Below are 22019 nucleotides of genomic sequence, written 5' to 3'. Positions count from 1 at the left end.
GAGTTCCCTCCACAGGAGCACTCAGTTTAGAGAGACAAACAAAAGCATGATGTAAATACTCTCAACAGTGAAGAAGCTCCTCTTCGATTCTCTCTCCCCTTTCTCACCATGATTAGCATTTCAAACAGTCCTTGTTTTGCATCAGAGATCCATGCTTGTGTGCATGGCCTCACAGCCTTGCAGGTGGTGGCCTGTCCAACCAGTCGAAAAAAAAACAGCCTGTGTGTGTTTGTGTGTGTGCTGGCGTGATTGTGAGTGCCTCTTCATGGTAAGGAGTAGTCCAAAGGGATCTGACCTCTTTACAAAGCTCAGAGTAACTCAACGGGACAGCATTGTCTACAAATGCTACTTAATCATAAATTTCTCAGTATTTGTGGTTTTCTGCTTTGATCGGCAGAGAGAGTCACAAGCCACTGACAGGATTCACATTCTGCCTCCTGAAAATCCACAGAATCTCCTTTTAAGTGTCTGCCAGCAGGCCCATCTAAACTTTGATTGAGTGCATCACAATGTGCTCAGCATATCAAGCAATGATAGGGACTTTTGCAGTAGCTGTTTGGAGTTGGAAAAAGGTGCTGCGTCATTTTATCTTAAGTCAATTGCTAATAGATTGTCCACTTCATGGAATTAACCCCAACCAAAATCCTGCTCAACCCAAAAGAAATTAAAATAATGAGTTCCTGCAGTTTAAAGCTCAGCCAGGAGATATCTAATTAAATCTATATTGTTCTTTGCTCTATCTGACGGGGCGTTCACTGTCCTCAGAGTCCAGTGTTAGTTAAGGTGACTGCTGCAGGCCGGGAGGGGCTCATGCTGATTAGATGGAGCTTCTGTCTTGCTACCGCGCCACCTGAAAACAAGAACATGTAGAGTTACACAATTTTTTGAATATATTTTACAAAAGATGCTGAGGGATATGATAAAATGTTATTGTATTTTGTTCTATTTTCAGTCAACCACTTGCTACACCCAGTAGGCAAGAGATACTCAAAAGTTTGAAGGCTGGTATCTTTTTTAAGCTTCCATAAAACAAAAATCAAGAGCAAAAGTGGATTGTGGTGTTTATCTGCTTTAACGTAAGATGTGATTGTTAGCATTCCCGGCTTACTGCCTACTGTAGTAACTGAGTGATATTTCAAAAAGCAAAAGCGCAATTATTTTGTGGGGTTTAAAGTTACATTACAAAAATATCTGATCAGGACTGGAACATCTGGTGTGTGAACCAAGATGCTATCATTTGATTTGGGGAAAGTTTACTCTCCGGCCAACATTTACGTTCGGCATACTTATTGGTTATTCCTTATCCTCATATCCTTTTTCTTGTAAAAGTGAAGTATACAGAAAACAACTAGTGACAGTTGATTCCCTGCTTTTGTTTACCTGTGTGTGTAATAAAAGACAATTTTTTTTTTTAAAATAACTAAAAATTTCAAGAGGTAAATCTGCCTTGGTTATCACTGTAATCTGTATATGTACAATGCGGGCGAAAAGGTCAACTATATTTTTTTCCAGTGTTGGAAAGTACATTTCCTTAAGCAGGCTTGTGTAGGATAATTAAGTACAATTTTGGGGCACTTAAACTTTACTTAATTTCCATTTTGTATTTCCATTTCACACTACGTATACTACGGCAAATATTTTTTTCACCCCATTACATTCATTTGATGATAATAATGCAACAAACTACCCTGCAGTATATAAATTAATTAAAATGATCTCAACCTTTATCAGCTGCAAACATTAAAGGGATCTACATTAATGCATCAATAATTACTCTCGAATCATTCTGCATAATAAGTGCTTTTACTCTGGGTACTTGCTTATATTTTTAGTAAGTAAAATTCTGAATGCAGGACGCATAGGTTTTTCTACACTGTGGTATTTCTACTTTGGTAAAAGATCTGAGTATTTCTTCCACCATTGCTCTCTTTTGTTTCATCCTATTGTTTAATAATAATGTAGTATGATGGACCACATGACAACTGGGTATCTTTTGATCACTGGCTGTGTGCTGGCAGTGCTAACTTTCCCCTGTTTCTATAAAATGTTTCCCCCATGAATCATACATAAAATAGTTCAACAAAAAGGCAATTTCTAAATGCAGTGGGGTTTCCTTTGGCCGTCAGATTTAATTACATGGGTTTTAGTGTTCAGTATTGGTTTACAGCTTATTTCATGTTTGTCCTCTTGGCCCCATCATTCACCAGATTATAGAATTAAGTTTTCTGAGCCCACTGTGCCTGGTTGAGAGCGAGAGGGTTGATATGACCAATGGGAGCTGTGATTATGCTTGATTGTGGAATCCTTCGGCATCAAAGGGGAGCTTACTAAAATAAAGCTTTATGATGAGTATTCACAAGTCTGTCTGCCCCTGTTTTGCATAAGAATAATGCAATAAAAAAGGAGAGTTACCGTACGACTGCATTTAAGCATCTATAAATACCATGTCTTAAACTCAAGCCATTTTGTGTCATGTCTTTTTTAAAGTGTTGGTGCCGCTGTGACTCAGACTAATGCAGGCCCTCTCCTCACCTTTGTAGTCTTTACTTTGTTCCCAGAGATACATGACCAGCCAGTGAGGTCAGGGAGAACTCTGCACTCCTCCCCCTCAAGACACGGCTCCATTTTACACCACCACTTGTGACGCACAATAGAGGCTGGAGAAAAACACACCACAGCGGAAGGTCACTTTTTAGATGGAAGGACTTCAAAAAAGGCTTGTATGGAATAAAATGTTTCAATCAGATGTCACACTCTCTGGTCCTTAACAGCCTCAGTATCAGTGGGCTCTGGTAAACCTGACTCTGCTTTGGCAAATCATATATTCATGTCATGACAGAAATTTCTGGTCAAGAGAGGTAAAAGAGGGTTCCAGTAATATTACCCTCAACACAAGAGGGCAGAGCCCTTGTTGTCCCTGCCACCTGTCCTGGGAAGCAGGAGCACTTGACTGTTTGAGAGCGTTCTTCAATCTTGTTCCTATTGCAGCAACGATGAGCAGCGACCACTTCACAAGTCCCTGTCCTCTCCTGTTTTGACCCTGAGGAAGAGAATTTTGAGGAAAAGGTGACAATTTTTATACTATGTTTTGCATGTAAGTAGAGGCAGCTTGAGTGACTTAAGCCTCTCCAGAAGGCAGTATTATAGTCAAACTACAGTGATTTCTTGGCTTTATTAGATGTTACATTGAAATAAATACAGTAGTCTTTCTGTTACATGCATGTAGATGACCAAGGAAGCAGTCCTAATTTTTTATGTTTCTAAAGCTACAGCACCACCAAGTGGATAAAAAACATCATGAACAGAATAAACATTAGAGGAGAATCATCTGCCCCACATCTGTTTCTGCATCATTTCCCGGAAACATAAATAAAAGAGATTGAATGTTGTTTTTGGTGGTTATTAAACTACTGATGATTCATGCTGATACGCTTAAAGGAACAATGTGTAGGATTCAGTGGCTTAGATGCCACTGTTGTTTCAGCTTACAACCCACTCGCCTAACTCTACCATTCCAAGCTTGTAGGAGAAACTATGGTGGCTGCCAAACTCTCCAGAAATACAAAAAGGCCCTATCTAGAGCCAGTGTTTGTTCGAGCCATTGTACAAATATGGCGGTTTAACATGCCGGCTTCTGTAGAAGAGGACTCGCTCCCTCTGTAGATAAAAACTCATTCTAAGATAACAAAAATATAACAATCCTTACTTTCAGGTGATTGTAAACTAATAAAAACATACCTGTGAATATTATTTTCCATTTTCCTCCTAAATGTTACACGTTGGATCTTTAAAGTGGAGTTTAAAATCAGACTAGAATCAAAGCAGAGCTCAAAAAATGAAACAAGACACATCTAGTTTTCTAGTTATCCATGTATGGTTGTGGCACTGGTGGTAAGTAACTAAAGAGTACATTTACTCAAGTGCAAACTCACTCATAGGTACAAACTACTTTACTTTACTAATACATTGGGAAAAGTATATAAATTAGTTCAAATGCTGCTAATGCATTATGTTTTATATAACAATACATAATAATTCAGTCACCAGGGACATTTTTCTGCAGAACCAGTACTAGTTACATTTGATACTTTAAGTCAATGTTGCTGATGATTTTAAATAAACTTGTAATGGAGTACTTTTGCATTGTTTTATTGGTACTTTTATTCACGTACTCCACCACTGCAACATGTAACATTGTGCTGGATATAATTACATTCAGCTAATTAAGTGGCAACAGTCAAAGTGCATGGCCAATAAAATCCTTTTTACAGTATGTTAAGGGATTTCTAAGGGGAAGCACCTGGGTTTCAGGTTCTTGTTGCTTTAACTGAACTCTCAACCAGGCGACCAGGTTGGTGACCAGGAGCCATAATGAGTCCCTCAGGGGGTGTCACTGGTCTGGTTGGGTCTGACACATACCTGTCTGTCCTCGGGAGCTTTGGTTGCCAGCGGACACTAGCTGGCTGCAGAAGCCTACAATACAAAGAAGCAGGAGGCCCCAGTGTAATATGCTCAGCTTCATCTTGCCTGCACAGAAAAATAGGTTCATTAGCATTATGCCAATAGTTCTCCCTATTAAGTGCGTGATCATAATGCTAAATAATATGGCTTATTAAATGCTTCTGATGTCTCCTGACTACTAATATGTGGTTCATAAGATCATTGTATCTATTTGCTCAATTATGACTCTCTCATCACCAAGCCAAGCCAAAGCAAATAAAAGAAATTCCAATAAAAGTGCAATAAGAGGCAGCTTTGGAAGCAGATGAGAGTGGGTCCTTACACTCATTTCTGACTCATATTATCCCCTCAGCTGTAAACATCTCTGCATTCAAAGCTAAACTCTCCCTCCAAAACAAGTTGTATTCCACATGAGTCACAGAAAAACTGGGACGTGGACTTTCATGTCAGACTACAGCAATAACTAATTCAGGACAAGAAGTAAAACATCACTGCTTAGTTTGCTGAAGGCGTTTTCATTCAACACTTAACCCCATATAACTTTCAGGCCTGCAACTAACATTGTTTTAATTAGATTATTTTCTCGATTTATCGCTTATTCAATACGATAAATGTCCTTCACAATTTCCCAGAGCCCAATCTTCAAATTGCTTTGTTCTGAGTCCAGAAGTTAAAGATATTAAACTTGCTATAATGTCAAATAGAGAAAAAGCAGACATTCCCAACATTTAAGAGGCTGTTGCAATGCATTATTTAAACTCTAACAAAGTTGTACACATTCAGTGATAGTGGCATTATCCATCCACATGACTTTTGTTTTGTCATTTGTGCAAAAACACGATGCCAGTACAAACTTCCACTGTATCGCATACACACTTATACATACTGTGTTGTACAATATCATCGTCAATTAAAGTCAGTCTGCCTGCCTTATTATATTTTAACATTTAATTATAAGAATAAGAATAAAGAAGAGAATGCACCAAAATAAATTCATATTTAAGTCTGTTCAACAGTGAGTTAAACCAACACTGAAAACCGACTTTTGATAGTGATTGAAATGGATATTTAAAATATTCAACCACCTACCTGTGTTCAGGTTATTGATATACACGATAAACCCCTGCTGACGCCTCCCTCATTGTTTGGCTGCACATCATGCATACCATATAACGATCGTCTCAGCGAGGATGCAAAAGTTTGCAGCAGATATGATCCTCAAGTTTCTTTGAAGTTTTTCTGCCTCATTTCATCGAGAAAATAAAAAAAAATGCTGCTAAATAACGCCCCAGCTGATAGAGATAACAGCTCAATGGAAACCTGCGCTTTCACACATCAGCTCCACTCCCTGGAGTTAGTGTACCTCTCAGGCAGGATGTGATGTGAGAGATGTGCTCGTCTGTGAACTCGGTTGGATCACTCCGATGAGCAAAGCCTGTCAGCTTTTCCTGTCGGGAAAATTAAAACTTAATCAAGACAGAAACCATCTGTCTGCCGGACAATATGCGGCCACTTTCATTAGCGCCATAAGAAGCTTAAAGTGAGTATTGACATCCTGTCGTACAGGGCACAGAGGATATAAACTGCATCTGAAGACCAAGTCGTTTGTTCTCTTTTTGAACGATATATGTTATTTTTGTGTTTTCTTTGAGCCCATATTTGAAAACAGACATTTTATGTTTCCTCATAGGGTCCCAAAATGAAAAGATTTGCAATCTACTGATTAATCATATCACACCACTCAAATTAAATATATATATATTTAATTAGTTCTCACCACAAAAGTAACACAACTGCTTCGTGATTCATCTAGAAATAGATATAAAGGGCTGGGCTGCCTGTAACCTCATTAAACTGCAGATTTGCATGGATCCTTTCATATAACTCTAATAAGAAAGCAAAGTGAGTATGCATATTCCCCAAAACACTGAAATTATTCTTTTAAGTCATATACTGTCATATAAAACCATCACTTCAACAAATCACCCATCCATGTGTTATTTTAATCTCAATAACAGATTTCCTCTCAAGTTTCCTATTTTGGTGTGTTGTGTCCAGTTCCTTTTTACACACTTAAAGGCCTAAAAAGATAAACAGTGAAGTCGCCAATTTTAAGTGAAGAAAGATAACAAAGAGGCTACCTCTACAACCATGATAATAAAACTTTATTAGAGCACAGTGCACATCATTATTCTCATTTGATTGACAGAGAAATAGCTACACTATAAGTAAACACAGGACAAATACACAAAGAAGTAAACAACGTTACTAATAGAAAAAACAATGCTGTTAAATGACTCCATATTCATATGATAACCAATCCTGTTGCACAAGGGAGACTCATCTTATTTACATTATCATATCAAATGTGCTACTGCAACATCACAGTAACCTTGTGATGCAAGTTTGCATTCAGATGCAGTCAATCTGACATCAGTGCCGCACGTCGTAATGTTCAGGCGGTGAAATTGAGCTTGAAGAGAACCGTCTGGGGGGTGGTGACGTCGGCCACAGCTAGTTCCTGTCCATCTGACAAGCCCAGCTCTGCAGCAGAACAAAAAAACATATTCCAAGTATGTTATCACGAATATCAGCAGCTATGGGTCACTTTGGACTAACTGGGAATGGTCAGAGTACTGGTTCTTATTACCTTTCAAAGTCTTGCAGAGGTTTGGCCTGGTTCGTTCCTCGATGGATTTAACCGACTGGAATAAAAGTGCAATCATAGTTTAAAGAGTGGTTTATAATGAAATGCGGGTTCTCATAGAATAAATACTCTACCTGCAAATACAGTGTCTTATTCTTCCCTTCCAGAGTTGTGGTGATGGCCGGGGATTTCATTTGTCTGGAAAACATTTTGTGCACAATTTTAACAAAATTATTTTAAGTTTTCCTAAAGAGGCCAATTATTTTTCTTCTGAATACTCACAGAGAAGCGTTCTCTGTTAGGTACTCTAACACCTCCTGTAATTTGGCAGAAGGAGGGAACTGGAGATCCTGAGGAACTTGGCTGCAGGCTGAACAATTTTCCTGCCAATCAAAGATGATAAAGAGTGAGCTTGTTATTCTCTGTGCGGCAAAATGTACATGAGGGTGAAGCGATTACTGACAATTCGGGGACAACAAACCTTTCGTTCAGCTTCAAAAGTGTAGGTGTATAGTCCATCCACGTCATTAAAGACCAGGTAATTATTTAAAGGAATATATGCACTGAAAAAGATAATCTGAAGTTCAGTAATGTTCATTTGACAAATTAGCAGATAATTGGGGTGAGACATTAAGATTTGTTCTGCTCCTAACCTTGTCGCAATTTTAAAAACTTCTGTGGCACAGGCAGCTATGGAAAACAAAAACAAAATTAAGTCCAGCAGTGTGAATTGTACAATTGTTTGAGAACAATAAATCACTGACTGACTGGTCGCTTAACGCTTCCTTCAAGCAGCATTTTTTGTCCCCTTAAAGGCTCCATAGATCATCAGAATGTGAGGATGCATCATTTTTCCCCGGGTCTTGGCTTGAAATAAGAACTCTGCTTTTGTTTACATCTGTAAGACCCACAGTTTAAAGTACTTTCAAGTGGTAAATCTGCCCTTTATCACTGTAAACTGGATATGTCCCTTGTAAGTTAGCTCGACAGGCGTAGCAACAGTAACTAGACATTTTACCAAAGAGATTACAAAAATGTCTGTCAACATCCCTGAATACCAACAACTACTGCCTCAAAAACATTTCATACCAGCAATAACAGCATTAGTTGATGCCACAGCAGGAATGATCCTCTTCACAACTCCTGTGGCACAAAAACAGTCGAGTTAAATTCTAGCACACTGTTACAGACGATTGTGAATGAGGCAGTTGTCAATTGTGGTGTGAAATGTAACATTTCCACAAAAATAAATATTGTCTGATGTGCCACATTAGCAATGAATAAATCATTGTCTTTTAATTCACAAGTTCACCTTGAGTGAGTCTGTATGTCACTCCTGTAATGCTAAACTCTGCAGCTCTTTCTTGGGATCTTTCAAACACCCACTGGATGTGCTCTGGGTTGTCTCCATCTAAGCTGGTCTCTAGTTGAGAAGAAGACCCTGATTGTTAGCCTTTATTGTAGAGATGTACAGGCAGAAGGTTACATAATGTGATGAGATGTATTGAAATAAAATAGATTTATTTTAGCTTACCTCCAAATGGCTTTTCTTTGGGCCACTGTAAGATTCTGGCATATTCAATGCAATGTTCTGGTAGCCTAGGCATTGACGCAATGGTGCACATGGGGAAATTAATCTGTGGATAGTAATATTAAAGTCAAGAATAAATCATTTAAAGTCTGCACAGTGAAGTCAGTCAAAGTCTACCCCTGCTATAATACAAACAACTATAAACTTGAAGCTGCTCATTAAGAAATTAATTTTATACTCTAATTTCTGTGTTTTGGCTGGATCTTTGGTGCAAAATAGTCCCTACTGTGCTGGTTTTGCACTTCATCTGTCTGTATGTGACACGTTTTTCTCTAATTTTCTGGCACTATGTCTGTTCGGTCGTGTTGTTATCACCGCTTGTGTTTATGACCCAAGTCTTTTTTCGCCACAGACAAACAGCTGCTGCTGCAGATGGAGATGGGAAACATCACCTCCTGTGCACCACAGACGCTTTCTCCCACCCAAAAGGCGAGTTGAACAGCTGATGTGGAAGCTTACATAAAAACTTAATTGGCTGGTTAACTACTCCGTCATATAATTTATCCATTAAAAACAGAAACAAATGGCATTTAATGTATTTATATGAATATAAAGTAGAAGATAAATTGCTGTTAAAAAGTGACCTGTGGCGGGTACAGCTCCAGTGTGCAGTCGATGCACGCAGTCATGCCGGGCAAAATGACTCGAGCGTTTCCTTTGAAACCTTCTGTTCCTCCATCGATGAGGGGGATGATGGAGCTGGGATCCAGGACTCCGTCTTCATAGCTCAGGAGGGATATCTAGAGAAGTCAACCTCAATCATAACTCACAGCAGATTACACCTATGCAAGTCTGATCAAAGATATATTCAAACTGAGATACAATAAACTAAATCAAACGTCTCTTTCCTACCAGCATCCCGTTCATCCAGCGTCTGGCAATGATAGAGTCCAGTCCACAGACGATGATGTGGAACTCTGCAACGAGAGGAGTGTTTAAACCTCTGAGGCGCTTGCTTAGTAAGCTCTGCTAATGCATAGACCGTGTAAGAAAAACACTTACGCCTGTAGAAAGAGTCATCAAAGTCTTGGATCTTTTTAAAGTGACTGCATGTTATGAATAAGGAACACAAATCGGGGGCCAAAATATTTTATACAATTTAAACAAAACCTGATACTATAAGAAAAAAACTAGAGACAAAATGTTTTTTTAATTGTTGCGGCAAAGGATACGGGACAACTTTACATCCAGGGATACGACTGTTGATAAAGTCAGCAGCCACGTCTGCCTTTGGTCGTCCAACATCTTTGGGTCTAAATTGATGCATATAGCAGTTAATTGTAGGACATAAATGCTGAATGTAATCTGATTTTATGACACTGGAATGGTTACAATATTACAGCGACCTAGAAGAAAATTCATGGATAAAATTAAGGGCTATCAGACTATTACATCATCACATAGTCATATACATCATACACATTTTGATCTTTGATAAGCATTAGGTAATGAATAAAAGGAAATATTATAAAAATGATTGAGCAATGTAAGTATATCACACCTTTTATTTGTCAAATATTAAACCACTGTTCAAACTATAAAGAGGGGGAAAAATGGAGGTGAAACATACCTGAAAAGAAACTGCCTGTTGAGGTTGGACACGTCAATTGTGTCCATATCAACGACGTGAATAAGGCGAAACCCAGACAGAGCCTAAAGCACAACAAGACGATGTAAGAACTTATCTAAAAAGAGCAACCAGTGAAGACAGTCTGTGTTTGCTCAGCTTACAGGATAACGTACATTAAAGCTATTTCCTACCAGATTTTTGAGGAGTTCACATCCAAGTCCTCCTGCGCCAATGACCAGAATCTTGCATGTCTCCAACAAGAACTGTAGAGACTGTACAGATGAAAGAAGCACAACAATATTTAAGGAATATGTGCTGTGATTTGCAATATGACCATAACTAGACGGTGTGACTACACTGATTCAGTTCAACATATGAAAAGAGTGCTCTCCGTTTCCGAGACGGTATTTCTATGTCACCTCAGTGCTTGGCTCAAAGTCAGGATGGGTGAACGGGCCCGGTCTCTCCAGAAACTTCTTCACATGATTCCATCGGCCATCCCAGTCGCAACCACCGTCCCTGTGTCCACCATCTACAGCCATTCTGGACACAAAACACCCCAAAATACACTCAACTTATACAGTAACGTAACAATTTGTTAATTTCTTGTTACTTAAACCTTTAATAATACTAGTTATTCCTCATAACATGCATTTTTCAAGGGAGACATTTCTGAATGTTGTGTAAAGAAGGCAGTGAAATTAAGCAGTTGGCCAAAAATAGATGAGAAAGAACAAGCCACCATTCATTTCATCTGTTGTGCATAAATGATGGCACCTAAACTAGCCAATTTAACTTTTATTGATGACTGATAACTCAACAATCTGAATCAAACACTCTAAATTGGTCATATGAGTCCCCTGGACTTGCTGTGAAGTGTAGTCTAAGAATAGTGCGTCACTTAATCTCTCGAGCAACAATGTGAGATAAAAATCACTCAGTTAAACATCTCACATCTCATATACATGCACCCAGAACCACTGTACTAAGAGGCAGTGCCTAACTGATCTTCAGAAATATTTGCTATGTCCAATTCCACACCGCATACTAACGAACTAAACTAAGTAATATGCACTATATACTACTCTTTACAGTATAACGCTTTCGCAGTTAGAATACAAATCAATATAGTTTATTGTTGTATGTGAGCAGGAAATTATACAAGTCCCATCAGACATCAAACTGCAAAAGTGAAACTCTGTGATTGGAGCTTTCTTTCTGGAGCTGCTTCACCACTGCTTTTGAGCTCTGTAGCTCCTCCATTTTTACTTTGTGCATTGCATTGTGGGACAGGTGCACAGCACAAGTGTTTATTTGAATGCATAACTGACTTTAAGTTTACTTGGTTGTCACTTGTCACTGCATTTTAAACACACACACATACTCGACCTGCGCTGCTGCAGGACTAGTATGTAGTGTGTAAAATGGTAAACAGCTATGATGTGTAGATCATTCCGGATTTGTCTTGCAGGGAGGACGCAGGGTTGGTGCAGCGCAGTGTCTCTGCATTATGTTTGACACTGTGAATAGATACGTTGTGTCAATGGGATGCATTGTACCACCCCCTAACTGCACTATTAAGGCTGTCCCTTGCTAAAAAATGTTCACTTTCATGTCTCCTGGCCCAGCAGTCGCTGCTCAGAGTGCAACGCAAACCTGCTGCCAGTCAGAGACCTTTATTTAGCAATCGTCACTAACTTCTCAGTGAGGTCCTCTATTCGCCTTCTTTTCTTCTCCCTGGAAGGAGAAAGAAAAACGGGGTTCAAGCGTGCCGGGTTAACATCAGAAGGCGAGAGCTGAACTACCATAAAATGATCATTTTCGCCCATTGAGACTTACGGCTCCACGGCATCCGCCATACTTTCACGGTCCCATGTCCTCGATTGTGACTGCTGTGTTTCCGAGTGTCAAAGCTGCACACAGCAGCAGTAACAGAGACATGCTATTCCCTCATTAAACTGAACTGCATATTGGACTGAGTCTGTAGAATATTTAGATGTTTCCCCATAAAAAAAATGAATAGGTAAAAGATGTTATATCAGGTTATATGTAAATGTTTGCATTATATATAGTATAAATGAGATTTTTGAAAGCACTGTGAAACGCTGCTATATAATATATAATATATTTATTTCGGTTACGAATTTTTGGTTATATTGCTCTATTTATTATTAATAATATTTGTAAAAAATGAATGACAATAATAATGGTAATCATAGTAATAATAATAATAATCACCTTTTATATTTAATGTATTAAAGATAATAAATTTAACAAATGTATTATTGGCTAGACATACAACAGTACATATATGCAAATTTACTGAAATCTTATAACTTGTTAATAATTAATCTAAAAACTAATTTAATAACTTTCATCGTGTTTTTTGGCGTTTTTTTGGCGTTTTTTATTCATTAAACGTAAATAAATCAAGATGCGCATTCTAGTGCGCAAGTCCGCTCCGACCCTTCAATAATCTGACTCTCGCGAGATCTTGAGCGAGACTACAGGGCTCTCGTTTTGACTCCGCTCCTCCTCCGAGCTCAGACGGCGATCAGCTGACCTGTCAAAATATTACGCAGCGTGTGTGTGTGGGTTCGTTGTGTTTGTGTGTGGCTCACAGCTAACACGGTGAAGAGATGGCAGCCAAGATGGAGCTCGCACCCCTCAGACCGTGGGACGACTTCTTCCCCGGAACTGACCGATTCGCCAAACCTGAGTTCGGAGACTTGGCGAAGTGGAACAACAGAGTGATCAGTAACTTGCTGTACTACCAGACGAATTACTTCGCCGTGGCTCTGGCGGTTTTCCTCGTTGTAGGGTGAGTTCTGGCACCGTGCTAACGCAGACGGGCTAGCACCCCTGACTCTGTGTTTAATTAGCCCGCATACCTTCTACCCACACCCATCATGACCACGCAGGTTATTCCTGTAACATCCTCTGAGACACTGTAACTCTTCTGTAGCATCTGTCCTTTAGGTATTTAACCTGGCTCGGGTTAACGTAGAGCAGTTAAACACATTTTAGCTACATAAGTTAGTTAACTCAAATATCTTCGTATTCAGTAAACAGCAACGCTCAGTAAGAAACACTGTAGCTGTTATCTTACGTACAATGTGTGCAAGTGCTGCATGTTGTCAAACGGACAACAACAGATCCTTTGTATTTTTAAAGTAACGGATGTTGAATTAGTGAGGGATACCACATTACATTTGGAGCTCACATATCCCTGCTGCTAGCTGGTGGTGATGGCTATATCAAGCTGGTTTCATAGTTTTTTTTTTTAATACAGGATGATGTAGTGGAAATCATGAGTACAGGCCTTACTGCAGCCATCTGCCCTCCAATGGCTTACACCAGCTGGCCAGGATGTTAGCTATTGTTGATGCAACCAGCAGGTTGTGCTATTTGTTAGAAATCTTTCATGTGCAATGTGTCTTCTTTCATGTTCCAATTATTCAGGTTCTTTAACCCGTTTGGCATGTTTCTGGGAGGAACTGTGGTGGCTCTGGTTTTCATTGGTTCAGTGTGGGCAGGAGAGAACAAGGCCTTCGTCAAGAACTTCAAAAGGAGGAACCCCACTCTGTTTGTCATCGGGGTCATGGTCACCAGTTACTTCCTGCTGTCTCTGTGTGGTGGCGTCATGGTCTTCATCTTTGGAATCACCTTCCCTATGCTGCGTAAGTCTCACTGCAATTGTTTCACGTGGTTTTCTTTTTACTGAAGTGAATGGAGGATTCAGTTATTAAGAAATCACTCCCTGTGTGATAGTTTTTTTTGGCAACGCAATACAGTGTCCGAATTCAAAGTGTGACGTTTATGCACTATATGGTGAAAAATTCCCACATTAAAATGAAAAAAATGACCATACGCTACTTTCTACTACCAGTCCCACATATAGCGACATGTCACATTTACCTATTCTTACACTCGTGACAGAAGCTGACATGTGAGGTGCCAGCTGCTCATCAGAAATGAACAAATCCCATTCACACACACTCCCACCCCGATGGCACAGCATTGGGAGGAATTTGAGGTTCAGTAGTGGGACAGCTGTAGAGGTAGAGGAGCCGGGGATTGAACCGCCAACCTTCTGATTCGTGGACGACCCTGAGTCACAGCTGCCCCTATACGATGCAGTGTATTACCCTATTTCATAGGGGCGAACACACAATTGTTAGTGGTGACCAGTGTTGGGCTAGTTACTCAAAACATTTAATTTATTACTCATTACTTATTACTCTTTTCAAAAGTAATATTAATTGCTATCCGTATTACTCCCTGCCAACAGTAACTAGTTACACTACTAGTTATATTACTTTTCCCACAAAGTTGATAATTGTGTTCTTTCTTCCCAGAATTAAGATGTATGACAATTCAAATCCACTCTTGTTTGTTAAAATCAAAGTAAGGGGAATATTTCCAGTTAGTTTCCTCCACGATTACACACATTAAACCAAGGATGTGAGTGAATTGTTGGATTTCAAATCAGTAAAGGATTATTTTTGGGTGGGGTAATATTATTACTGAAATGTATCTGTAATTAGTTACACTATTAGTTAATAGGGAAAGTGATATTATGACTGTAATATAATTACTAGTAATTACTTACTGCCCGACACTGGTGCTGATGCAAAATGATGATGAGTCATATAAGGGCCCAAAATCTCATTTTGCTGCTCACTATAGACTGAATATATTGAGTGTTTTATTATGTAAGGAGTAGTGAAAGGGAGTGTTTTTAGACACAGCCTTGGTTTAGGCAACGCATTATCAGTTTCTAGTATTAACGAGGGGCATGTGAAAGTTTATATTTAGCTATATCGTATTACTCTGACATTAATCTTCTTGGACTTATTGGACACATAATAATTCAATAATTTGAATTTGACCAAAAAAAAGTGCACAAGGTTTTATTTAGTGCAAATGTTCCAGAGCTTTCAGTCACATCACGTAGCCTTTACTAAAGGGTCCAGGTTGCCCAGTTGTCATGGAGATGGTTCAGTCGTTACCACATGAATATGAAATTGTGGTCCTGTGATAACATTGTGCTAAGGATCTTGAAATCAGTAATGAACATTCAAGTTTTTTTCTTTTCCATTCTTTTAAAAATGTTTTTGCCAATGTTGCCCTAACCTCTCCTGTAGGTACTTCAAAAACAAAACAAATGAGCTGTCAGTCATTTTTAATAGTTTGCTTTTGGCTCCAACTAGTCACACACCCACCTGTAATTTTAGGGCTTGGCTGCTGTAAAATTAGATTTAGTTATGAGGAATCACACACACGTTGCTTTCTCTTATTCTGTATCTTCTGCAACGCTGTGATTTTAATACAAGAATGAACTTTGAGGCATCTGGTTAACACTGTTTATTTTACTTGCATTTAGCTTCACTACACTTAAATTTAACAGATGTGACAAAAACATTTATTCTTTTTAGGAACTACTTAAACTTCTTTTTAAAATCTTTTATAGATTTGGTGTTTTTTTTTCTATTTTAATTTAAACTCCCTACAGTATATTGGAAACACTTGTTGGCTAATGCAGGGAGATGGTGAGTCACATTGGGATTCATAAACTGAGGTTTTTCTGTGGGTGAACAAGTATTTCCGAACACTCTCTCATTCTGACTCACTGTAGGGATCGAACAGTACAGTCCTACTGACATGCCTTCACTTATGACACAGAATGTAAAATAAAGTCAGCAATATAGGGCGAGCTATACTGTAGTTTAGAGTCATAGTGTTGGATTTGCTTGAGCTCTCAAAATACATTAAAAGTCAGACCGTCAGCAGAGTGGTTTAGATAATTGATGTGTTGGATCGTTAGAACAAATGTAGCAGCTCTAACATCGTGGGGGATAGATGAGACAGTTTGATCACTTCCCAGGAGGCCTGCCCGCTGCTTGTGTTGATGGGTTGCCATGGGTTGTTGATTTGTACAGAACTACATTTACTGGCTGATGTCATGCACTCAGTATCTGCCTGACATGGGAATAAAAGATATGCCGAGCCTTAAACCGACTTTAGAGTTGCAACACTATCAGATTTTGTTTCCTTTTTTTCCAAGATGCATTCAAGAGAAAATTATCTAGAAACTAAAAGGTATCTTTTTTATTTCCACATTAGGGGAAAAAAATACAAATAACTTGTTGTTTTTCCTGTAGTGTGTCTGATTCATGCCTCGCTGAGACTGCGCAACATGAAGAACAGACTGGAGAACAAGATTGAGGGTGTTGGGCTGAAGAAGACCCCCATGGGCGTCATCATGGACCTCCTGGATCAGCAGGAGGAGAAAATGAACAAGATTCAGGATTTCATTGAAAGCAAACTGAAGGAATGAGGCTTTACACCAAAAGTGTGCCAAGGGAAGTCAGTGTCATACAGTGTGGATGAATTCAATTTCCATGTGTCTCAAATTTGTATCCCCTCTATTAATACATGTAAAGTTACTCATGTAACATTCATGCATTCCCATACTTTTTATCCATTTTATTTTATTCTTTGCACTTTTGTGTTTACATTATCTGAAGCGTAAGGATGGATAATGCCATTATAACAAGATTTGCACAATCACAGCGTGGATTGGATGTTGAAAGGCAATGGGCAGTAAAGGTTACCAAAGGTGTCAAAAATAATTCCAAAAACAAATCGTTTCCCTTGATTATGCACTGTGTTTTACCCAATGACTGACTATTTATTTCAGAAAATTAAAGCAGAATGTCTGAACACAATATTTAATGCAGTTGTTAGATGCCATTTATATTTGTTCTAAAAAAGAAATCAAAATCCTCACTGTTTGCTACCTCAAAACAAGCATGTTTAATTTTCTTCTCACTGAGTAGACCCACAGCAAGACCCAACATCCAGTAAACTGCTTTTTGAACAGCAATAATTCCCATCTTGTTTCTTCAGGAGCTGTATGAATACTGATCTGAGACCAGTTTGCTTTTTGTGGAGACAGTTACAGTATATGCCCTGACTAAAAATACTTGAGTTTAAATATTCCTATTCTCAAGAGATTTGTGCGTACAGTTCCTGACCATACAGGCTGGCCTGAGTGTATCCCTTCTGATCACAGCTATGCAATATTGAAAAATGAATGGCACATGCAGCTTTATTGTTTGAATATTCTATCATAGTATGTAAACGTTTGTTGTTATTTCTGATGTGTCTTTATTTTAATAATATAGCATGCAGAAATGTATTAAAAAAATGCATAATGCAGGTACATTTGCCAATGATATAAATTACTGATTAAACTGATTCACTTTAATTACTCTTTAATTACAGTATTAGAAAATACTGGACTAGAGACATACGGACCTCCCATTTAAGTTTGTGATCAAATCCCTTTTTTCCTTGTGAAAAGAATCCAAATTAAATCAAGTCAAGTCAAGTCATCTGTAATGTTAAGTGTTCATTTTCTACTGCTACTCCTTGATGAGTAAGAGCAGTTGTTTCTTGTTGTTTTTCACACATGCACACTGACTGCAGTTTGTGCATGCTACTTTCACAAATGGCAGTTCAGAGAGATCCTTTATGTTATATGAATGCTATATTATATATTATCTGTTTTTATGTGACTTTCATTCTCTTCAAATCACAGAACTTTAAGTAAAACATGTCTGTCCTCTATAAAAAATAAAGATAACCTGATTTATGTTGCAGTCTTTTTCCAATTGAGTGTGAATATGTCGATGTGCTTATTTATAACAAAATTAAGTTGTTCTTGTCTTATTTCGGTTAAATCTTCCTGAGAAACAAAGTTGTGAATTGTAGGCTATTGCGGAAACAAATGAAAAGCTTATTTATAACACAACTGAACTAATGATTATCCCCTCCAGGATTATGCAATGCCATTTGATTCAGTTTGATTAATTGTCCACATGGCATCAGTTTTTTTCAGGATTCTGACTCATCTCCCTTTCTTCAAATACCCTCCCTGTATAAAAAAAAACAAGAGGTTAGTAATTAGAATTTTTTTCATATCTGTTCCTCTAAGAATATGAAAAGTAAAAAAGAGCAACTGCGATGATTCATTGGGGATCCATTTAGTTTGACACTGATTTTAATAAAAAAGAAGAACTACAATCCCCACAAAGTGTTTTATAGCAAAATGCAAACATATGGAACAGGTTATGCTCTAAAATGAATTGTCTAACAATTAATCAAACAAACCTACTCTAAAAATATAATTTTAGCACAAAATCTTAAGAATGTGTCATTATTTTGGAAATATACGGATTTGTACTTAAGATTTTAACCTGCAGGCTCTGTTTTTTAGAGATAACAGCTGCTGAAAAGGTAACACATAATAACAATGTAATAATATATTATGTTTTGGCAATGAACTCTTTTAATTTTATATCTTTATTGTTATGATAAAGAAATCAGCAACAATTTAGTGCAATAACAACACAAGAGTGGAACAACAACCATCTGATATTTGTTATGTATTATGACAATATAGTTCACTCTTACTGCACACAGTTCGTTTGAGTAGTTTTAGAGTGACTAATGCCTAATATGTGTAGAATAAACATACAATATGGTGAAGAAAAAACACACAGCTGAGGTTGTAGCCTTAGAAGAGACTTGTTTCACTTGATTCCAGGCATTTAGGGAGTGGCACCTGCAAGAAGCAACAAAGGAAAGAATAAAAAGATGACTTGGATTTCTAGACCAGTATATGTATACATGGATACTTGGTGTAAAATCATTATAAATCATATTAGAACACCCTATAAGCTTTAAAGCATGTAAGATAATTTAATGGTCTTCTCCTTTAAGAGCTTTGACACTATCATAGCAACCCTTTTTATCAGTTAAAAAAATCTAACTTGTCAGGTGCTCACAGGATCCCAACTTAATGATCTCGCAATTCAAACTCCTGGATACTTACAGATTTGAGATAGGCCACGTTGCTCTGTTTGATTTCACTTAGGAGCTGATCACGGGGTGTGGGATCAACCTTTGGTGGCACTCGTCTGCGAGGGACAGGCTTCAAAGTCTTAATCACATCAGTCAGGTTTGCTCTTTCATCTGCCACCCCGTCACTGCCTGCATCCTTCACTTTAGGGGTCTTCCTCAGTTGGAAACTTGCCCTCCCTGGTCTTATGTCATCCATCTCCAGAAAAGGGTCACGTTTCTTGGGAGTCCTCTTCAGCTGGACGTCCCTCAGTGGGTTTGCTGGTTCGGCACTAGGTTGTTTGGGAGTGCTGTTGTGTTTGAACTGCTTCTGAGGCTTAGGCTGTTCTGCCTGGTGGTGTATTTGAGGTACAGTGCTCAGTTCTGATGATGGTGGGATGAGCCCATGCTCCTGCAGGAGTTCTAGAGGCGGTATGTACCCTAGCATCTCAAGTAAACCAGGAGGCAGGTTAAGACTGTTCTCATACCTCTGCATCAGCTCCCTCTGCTCCTTCTGTTGCTGCTGCTTCTGCTCCTCCTTCCTCAGCTGCCTCTGGCGGTCAAGATTCCTGGTTAAAATGTTTGTCACCACCATCCTCGGCCCCGGCTGCTCAAAGTGATAGCCCATCTTCAGGAGGGTGTTGTTGGCCTTGAGCAGGCGTGAGATCTCCATCTCGGCGTGGTGACCCAGCATGTGCCTCTGGTTGTGAAAACGCAGCTCTGTGAGGGTCTCATTGAATTGGAGGCAGCGGATGATGGCGACGATGCCCTTTCCGGTTATGAAGTTGGACTCAATATTCAAAGTCGTGATGCTACGATTCTCTCGTAACATGTTGGCCAGGTTGAAAGCTATGTTTTCATCGACACCGGTGTTGGCTATACTGAAGGTTTTCACATACTTGTTCTTCTTCAAGGCGTTGACGTAGTCTAAGAGCATCTCTTTGGGAATGTTTTCTATGTTGTTGAGGTTTACTTCAGTGATAGAGGGGTTGTTTTTGTGGATTTTGTCAAGTGTCGAATCCAAGTTTGTCTCATTTCCCGAGGGTCTTGATGTCATTTTTATATTATTGAATGCCAGCTTTGGAATTTTTAACTTGTTAATTTTTCTCTCTTCCTTCTGCGGGAGCTTATCATTGGCTTCATTTGTCTCAGGCTCTTCTGGAGCCTCTTTGGGAAGCAAAGAGTCTGTTGTTTTAATTTCCTCTTTCTCTTGAACTTGTGATGTGCTGTCTCCTGGGGGTAAGTCCTCCCTCTTCTCATTTGTGTCTGAAAAAGACTGATTGTTATCTTCATTGTTTTCTGGTACTTTTTCTTTGTTGTTGTCTGGAGGCTCTACATCTTTGTCTATATGTTCATGTTCTTCTGTTTTCACCGGTGAGTTCGCCTCTTTCTCATCTTTCACATCCACCTGTTTGTCCTTTTCATCCCCCTCATCAACCTCTTCAATAATTTCCTCAATGATCTCTTCTATAATTTCCTCTCCATCTGTACCATCTACAACTTCTTCCTCAATGACTTCCTCTATTACTTCATACACTTCATATTGCCCATCTTCTGTGTTTTCTTCTTTTTCTTTCTTTTCAGCCTCTTCCCTCAAAGTTTTCTGATGAAAACAACAAATCACACCAATGTTATTCCATTGTGCTATTTCAGACACTATTTGGTGTTTTTCATTCTGCCTGTAACATTTCATATTATAGGGTTTATAGTTTCGAAGGAAATACTGATACTTTTAATTCATCTGTGAACTTTTGAGGGTTTGACTTCTTACCTCACTAGGTAGCAGAGTGGCAGGCACTCTTTCCTCCTCAAGCATACGTGTGGACTCTTTCTCCCAGTAGAGGTAATCAACCAGGGATCTGTGGTCAAATGTCCCTGTAGGAGGCTTCTCCGTCTGATCCTTTTGTCTCTGTCCAACCGGTACAGTCTCATCTGGGGCAATAATAACGTCCATCTCACTCTGGAGCTCCTTAAGCTCCTCGGGTGAAAGCATAGCAAGGATTTCATCCTCATCGATGTCCTCTTCATTGAGATCCTCAAGGTCTCTACTGTTTGACATGTTTGTGCTGTATAGTTTCTTTCTTCTGCTGTTATCAAAATGGAGGATAAGTTCAGTCTAATCTATGACTCAGGACAGAGCAAACTGCTTCTGACTTTGACTTCAGCTACAATCCGTTTGCTCCGGCCTCATGTGGAGTCTAAAATTAAACCCTGTGAACTGCATTGGAAGATATTTAAGGTACAAGCAGGGGAAAGACACGCTAACATTCTTCTTTCAGCCCCTGCTCCCAGCTGGCCTGGCCATCAGGATCTTTTGGGATGACAGTTGCTTCAGGCAAAGGAAAGTGTAGGACTGACAGCAGCAGGTGGACCATTTTCACAGGGCTGGTGGGGGGTATGCACACAGAGCTCCTCCGAGTCTCCCAGAGCTCTGTAGAAGCCATAACCTCTGAAGTGCTGCACAACAACAAAAACATGAGCTCAAGCCAGATGAGATAATTTGTCTTTAGGGAAATTGATACTAACAGTTGAAGAAGAGACATTTCTTCTGTCTGATTTTTTTTTAGATCATTACTCAAAGCAACATTTGATACAAAGCAAGTGGAAATTTCTTGGCATACTCGCCAGAATAAATCCACAAAAATACTGTACTATCCAAGGTGTTGATACAGATACGGACAGTATCTCAGACTTGATCTTTGACCTATGTTATTTTTATTTTTAAATGCTATAATATGATATGATATAATATACAGATCTGGATACAGAGTCATAAACTTGGATCTTTCCAGATACAGGTCCTTTTTGTTCAGTGCCTGAAAATTAACATTTATTTATATAAA

At 38.9% G+C, this 22019-nt stretch overlaps 4 protein-coding genes across 5 annotated transcripts; 1 reads left to right on the top strand and 3 right to left on the bottom strand.

The window, feature by feature from the left end:
* Positions 1–2505: 2505 nt before the first annotated feature.
* LOC118323892 (chemokine-like protein TAFA-4) lies at positions 2506–4522 on the bottom strand. The gene is made up of 3 exons (XM_035655958.1): positions 4420–4522; positions 2885–3040; positions 2506–2657 (listed from the first exon to the last, which is right to left on the bottom strand). Exons 1-3 carry the CDS (start codon positions 4520–4522, stop codon positions 2506–2508), a joined length of 411 nt encoding a protein of 136 aa, XP_035511851.1.
* A 2083-nt stretch (positions 4523–6605) lies between these two features.
* LOC118324621 (NEDD8-activating enzyme E1 catalytic subunit-like) lies at positions 6606–12195 on the bottom strand. Of its 2 annotated transcripts, none has more exons than XM_035657043.1 (18): positions 12109–12195; positions 11968–12006; positions 10689–10812; positions 10461–10541; positions 10270–10352; positions 9872–9952; positions 9702–9745; positions 9552–9616; positions 9284–9439; positions 8643–8745; positions 8421–8531; positions 8198–8251; positions 7762–7798; positions 7590–7671; positions 7391–7491; positions 7243–7306; positions 7112–7166; positions 6606–7005 (listed from the first exon to the last, which is right to left on the bottom strand). In XM_035657043.1, exons 1-18 carry the CDS (start codon positions 12126–12128, stop codon positions 6917–6919), a joined length of 1389 nt encoding a protein of 462 aa, XP_035512936.1. In that variant the 5' UTR covers positions 12129–12195; the 3' UTR covers positions 6606–6916. The 2 variants fall into 2 exon arrangements, with proteins under 2 accessions (XP_035512936.1, XP_035512937.1); XM_035657044.1 differs by having other exon boundaries at positions 11944–12006; positions 12109–12186.
* Positions 12196–12833: 638 nt separating this feature from the next.
* Positions 12834–17929, top strand: LOC118324622 (PRA1 family protein 3-like). The gene is made up of 3 exons (XM_035657045.1): positions 12834–13090; positions 13732–13949; positions 16434–17929. The coding sequence occupies exons 1-3, from the start codon at positions 12909–12911 to the stop codon at positions 16607–16609; spliced, it is 576 nt and encodes a 191-aa protein (XP_035512938.1). The 5' UTR covers positions 12834–12908; the 3' UTR covers positions 16610–17929.
* Positions 17930–18602: 673 nt separating this feature from the next.
* Positions 18603–21543, bottom strand: lmod3 (leiomodin 3 (fetal)). The gene is made up of 3 exons (XM_035657042.1): positions 20948–21543; positions 19172–20779; positions 18603–18901 (listed from the first exon to the last, which is right to left on the bottom strand). Exons 1-3 carry the CDS (start codon positions 21233–21235, stop codon positions 18854–18856), a joined length of 1944 nt encoding a protein of 647 aa, XP_035512935.1. The 5' UTR covers positions 21236–21543; the 3' UTR covers positions 18603–18853.
* Positions 21544–22019: the final 476 nt, after the last annotated feature.

Source organism: Morone saxatilis, unplaced genomic scaffold (assembly GCF_004916995.1).
Source record: "Morone saxatilis isolate NCDOM2014 unplaced genomic scaffold, NCSU_SB_2.0 Contig15, whole genome shotgun sequence".
Classification (NCBI taxonomy): Eukaryota; Metazoa; Chordata; class Actinopteri; family Moronidae; genus Morone; species Morone saxatilis.
This window is presented reverse-complemented; position numbering and strand designations above follow the sequence as displayed.

Bases quoted from the DNA above. Each gene is read 5' to 3' on its own strand.
- LOC118323892 (XM_035655958.1), bottom strand. From the start codon at position 4,522: ATGAAGCTGAGCATATTACACTGGGGCCTCCTGCTTCTTTGTATTGTA. The intron at 3,041-4,419 runs GTATGTGTCAGA...TCTCTTCCTCAG, and splicing joins AAGCTCCCGAGGACAGACAG to GGTCAAAACAGGAGAGGACA. The intron at 2,658-2,884 runs GTAATATTACTG...GTTTTTCTCCAG, and splicing joins TCTGCCCTCTTGTGTTGAGG to CCTCTATTGTGCGTCACAAG.
- LOC118324621 (XM_035657043.1), bottom strand. From the start codon at position 12,128: ATGGCGGATGCCGTGGAGCC. The intron at 10,542-10,688 runs GTGACATAGAAA...TCATCTGTACAG, and splicing joins ACTTTGAGCCAAGCACTGAG to TCTCTACAGTTCTTGTTGGA. The intron at 7,167-7,242 runs GTAGAGTATTTA...CTTTTATTCCAG, and splicing joins ATAAGACACTGTATTTGCAG to TCGGTTAAATCCATCGAGGA.
- LOC118324622 (XM_035657045.1), top strand. From the start codon at position 12,909: ATGGCAGCCAAGATGGAGCTCGCACCCCTCAGACCGTGGGACGACTTC. The intron at 13,091-13,731 runs GTGAGTTCTGGC...CCAATTATTCAG, and splicing joins GCGGTTTTCCTCGTTGTAGG to GTTCTTTAACCCGTTTGGCA. The intron at 13,950-16,433 runs GTAAGTCTCACT...TTTTTCCTGTAG, and splicing joins AATCACCTTCCCTATGCTGC to TGTGTCTGATTCATGCCTCG.
- lmod3 (XM_035657042.1), bottom strand. From the start codon at position 21,235: ATGTCAAACAGTAGAGACCTTGAGGATCTCAATGAAGAGGACATCGAT. The intron at 20,780-20,947 runs GTAAGAAGTCAA...TGTTTTCATCAG, and splicing joins CCACTCTGCTACCTAGTGAG to AAAACTTTGAGGGAAGAGGC. The intron at 18,902-19,171 runs GTAAGTATCCAG...TGCTTCTTGCAG, and splicing joins ACGTGGCCTATCTCAAATCT to GTGCCACTCCCTAAATGCCT.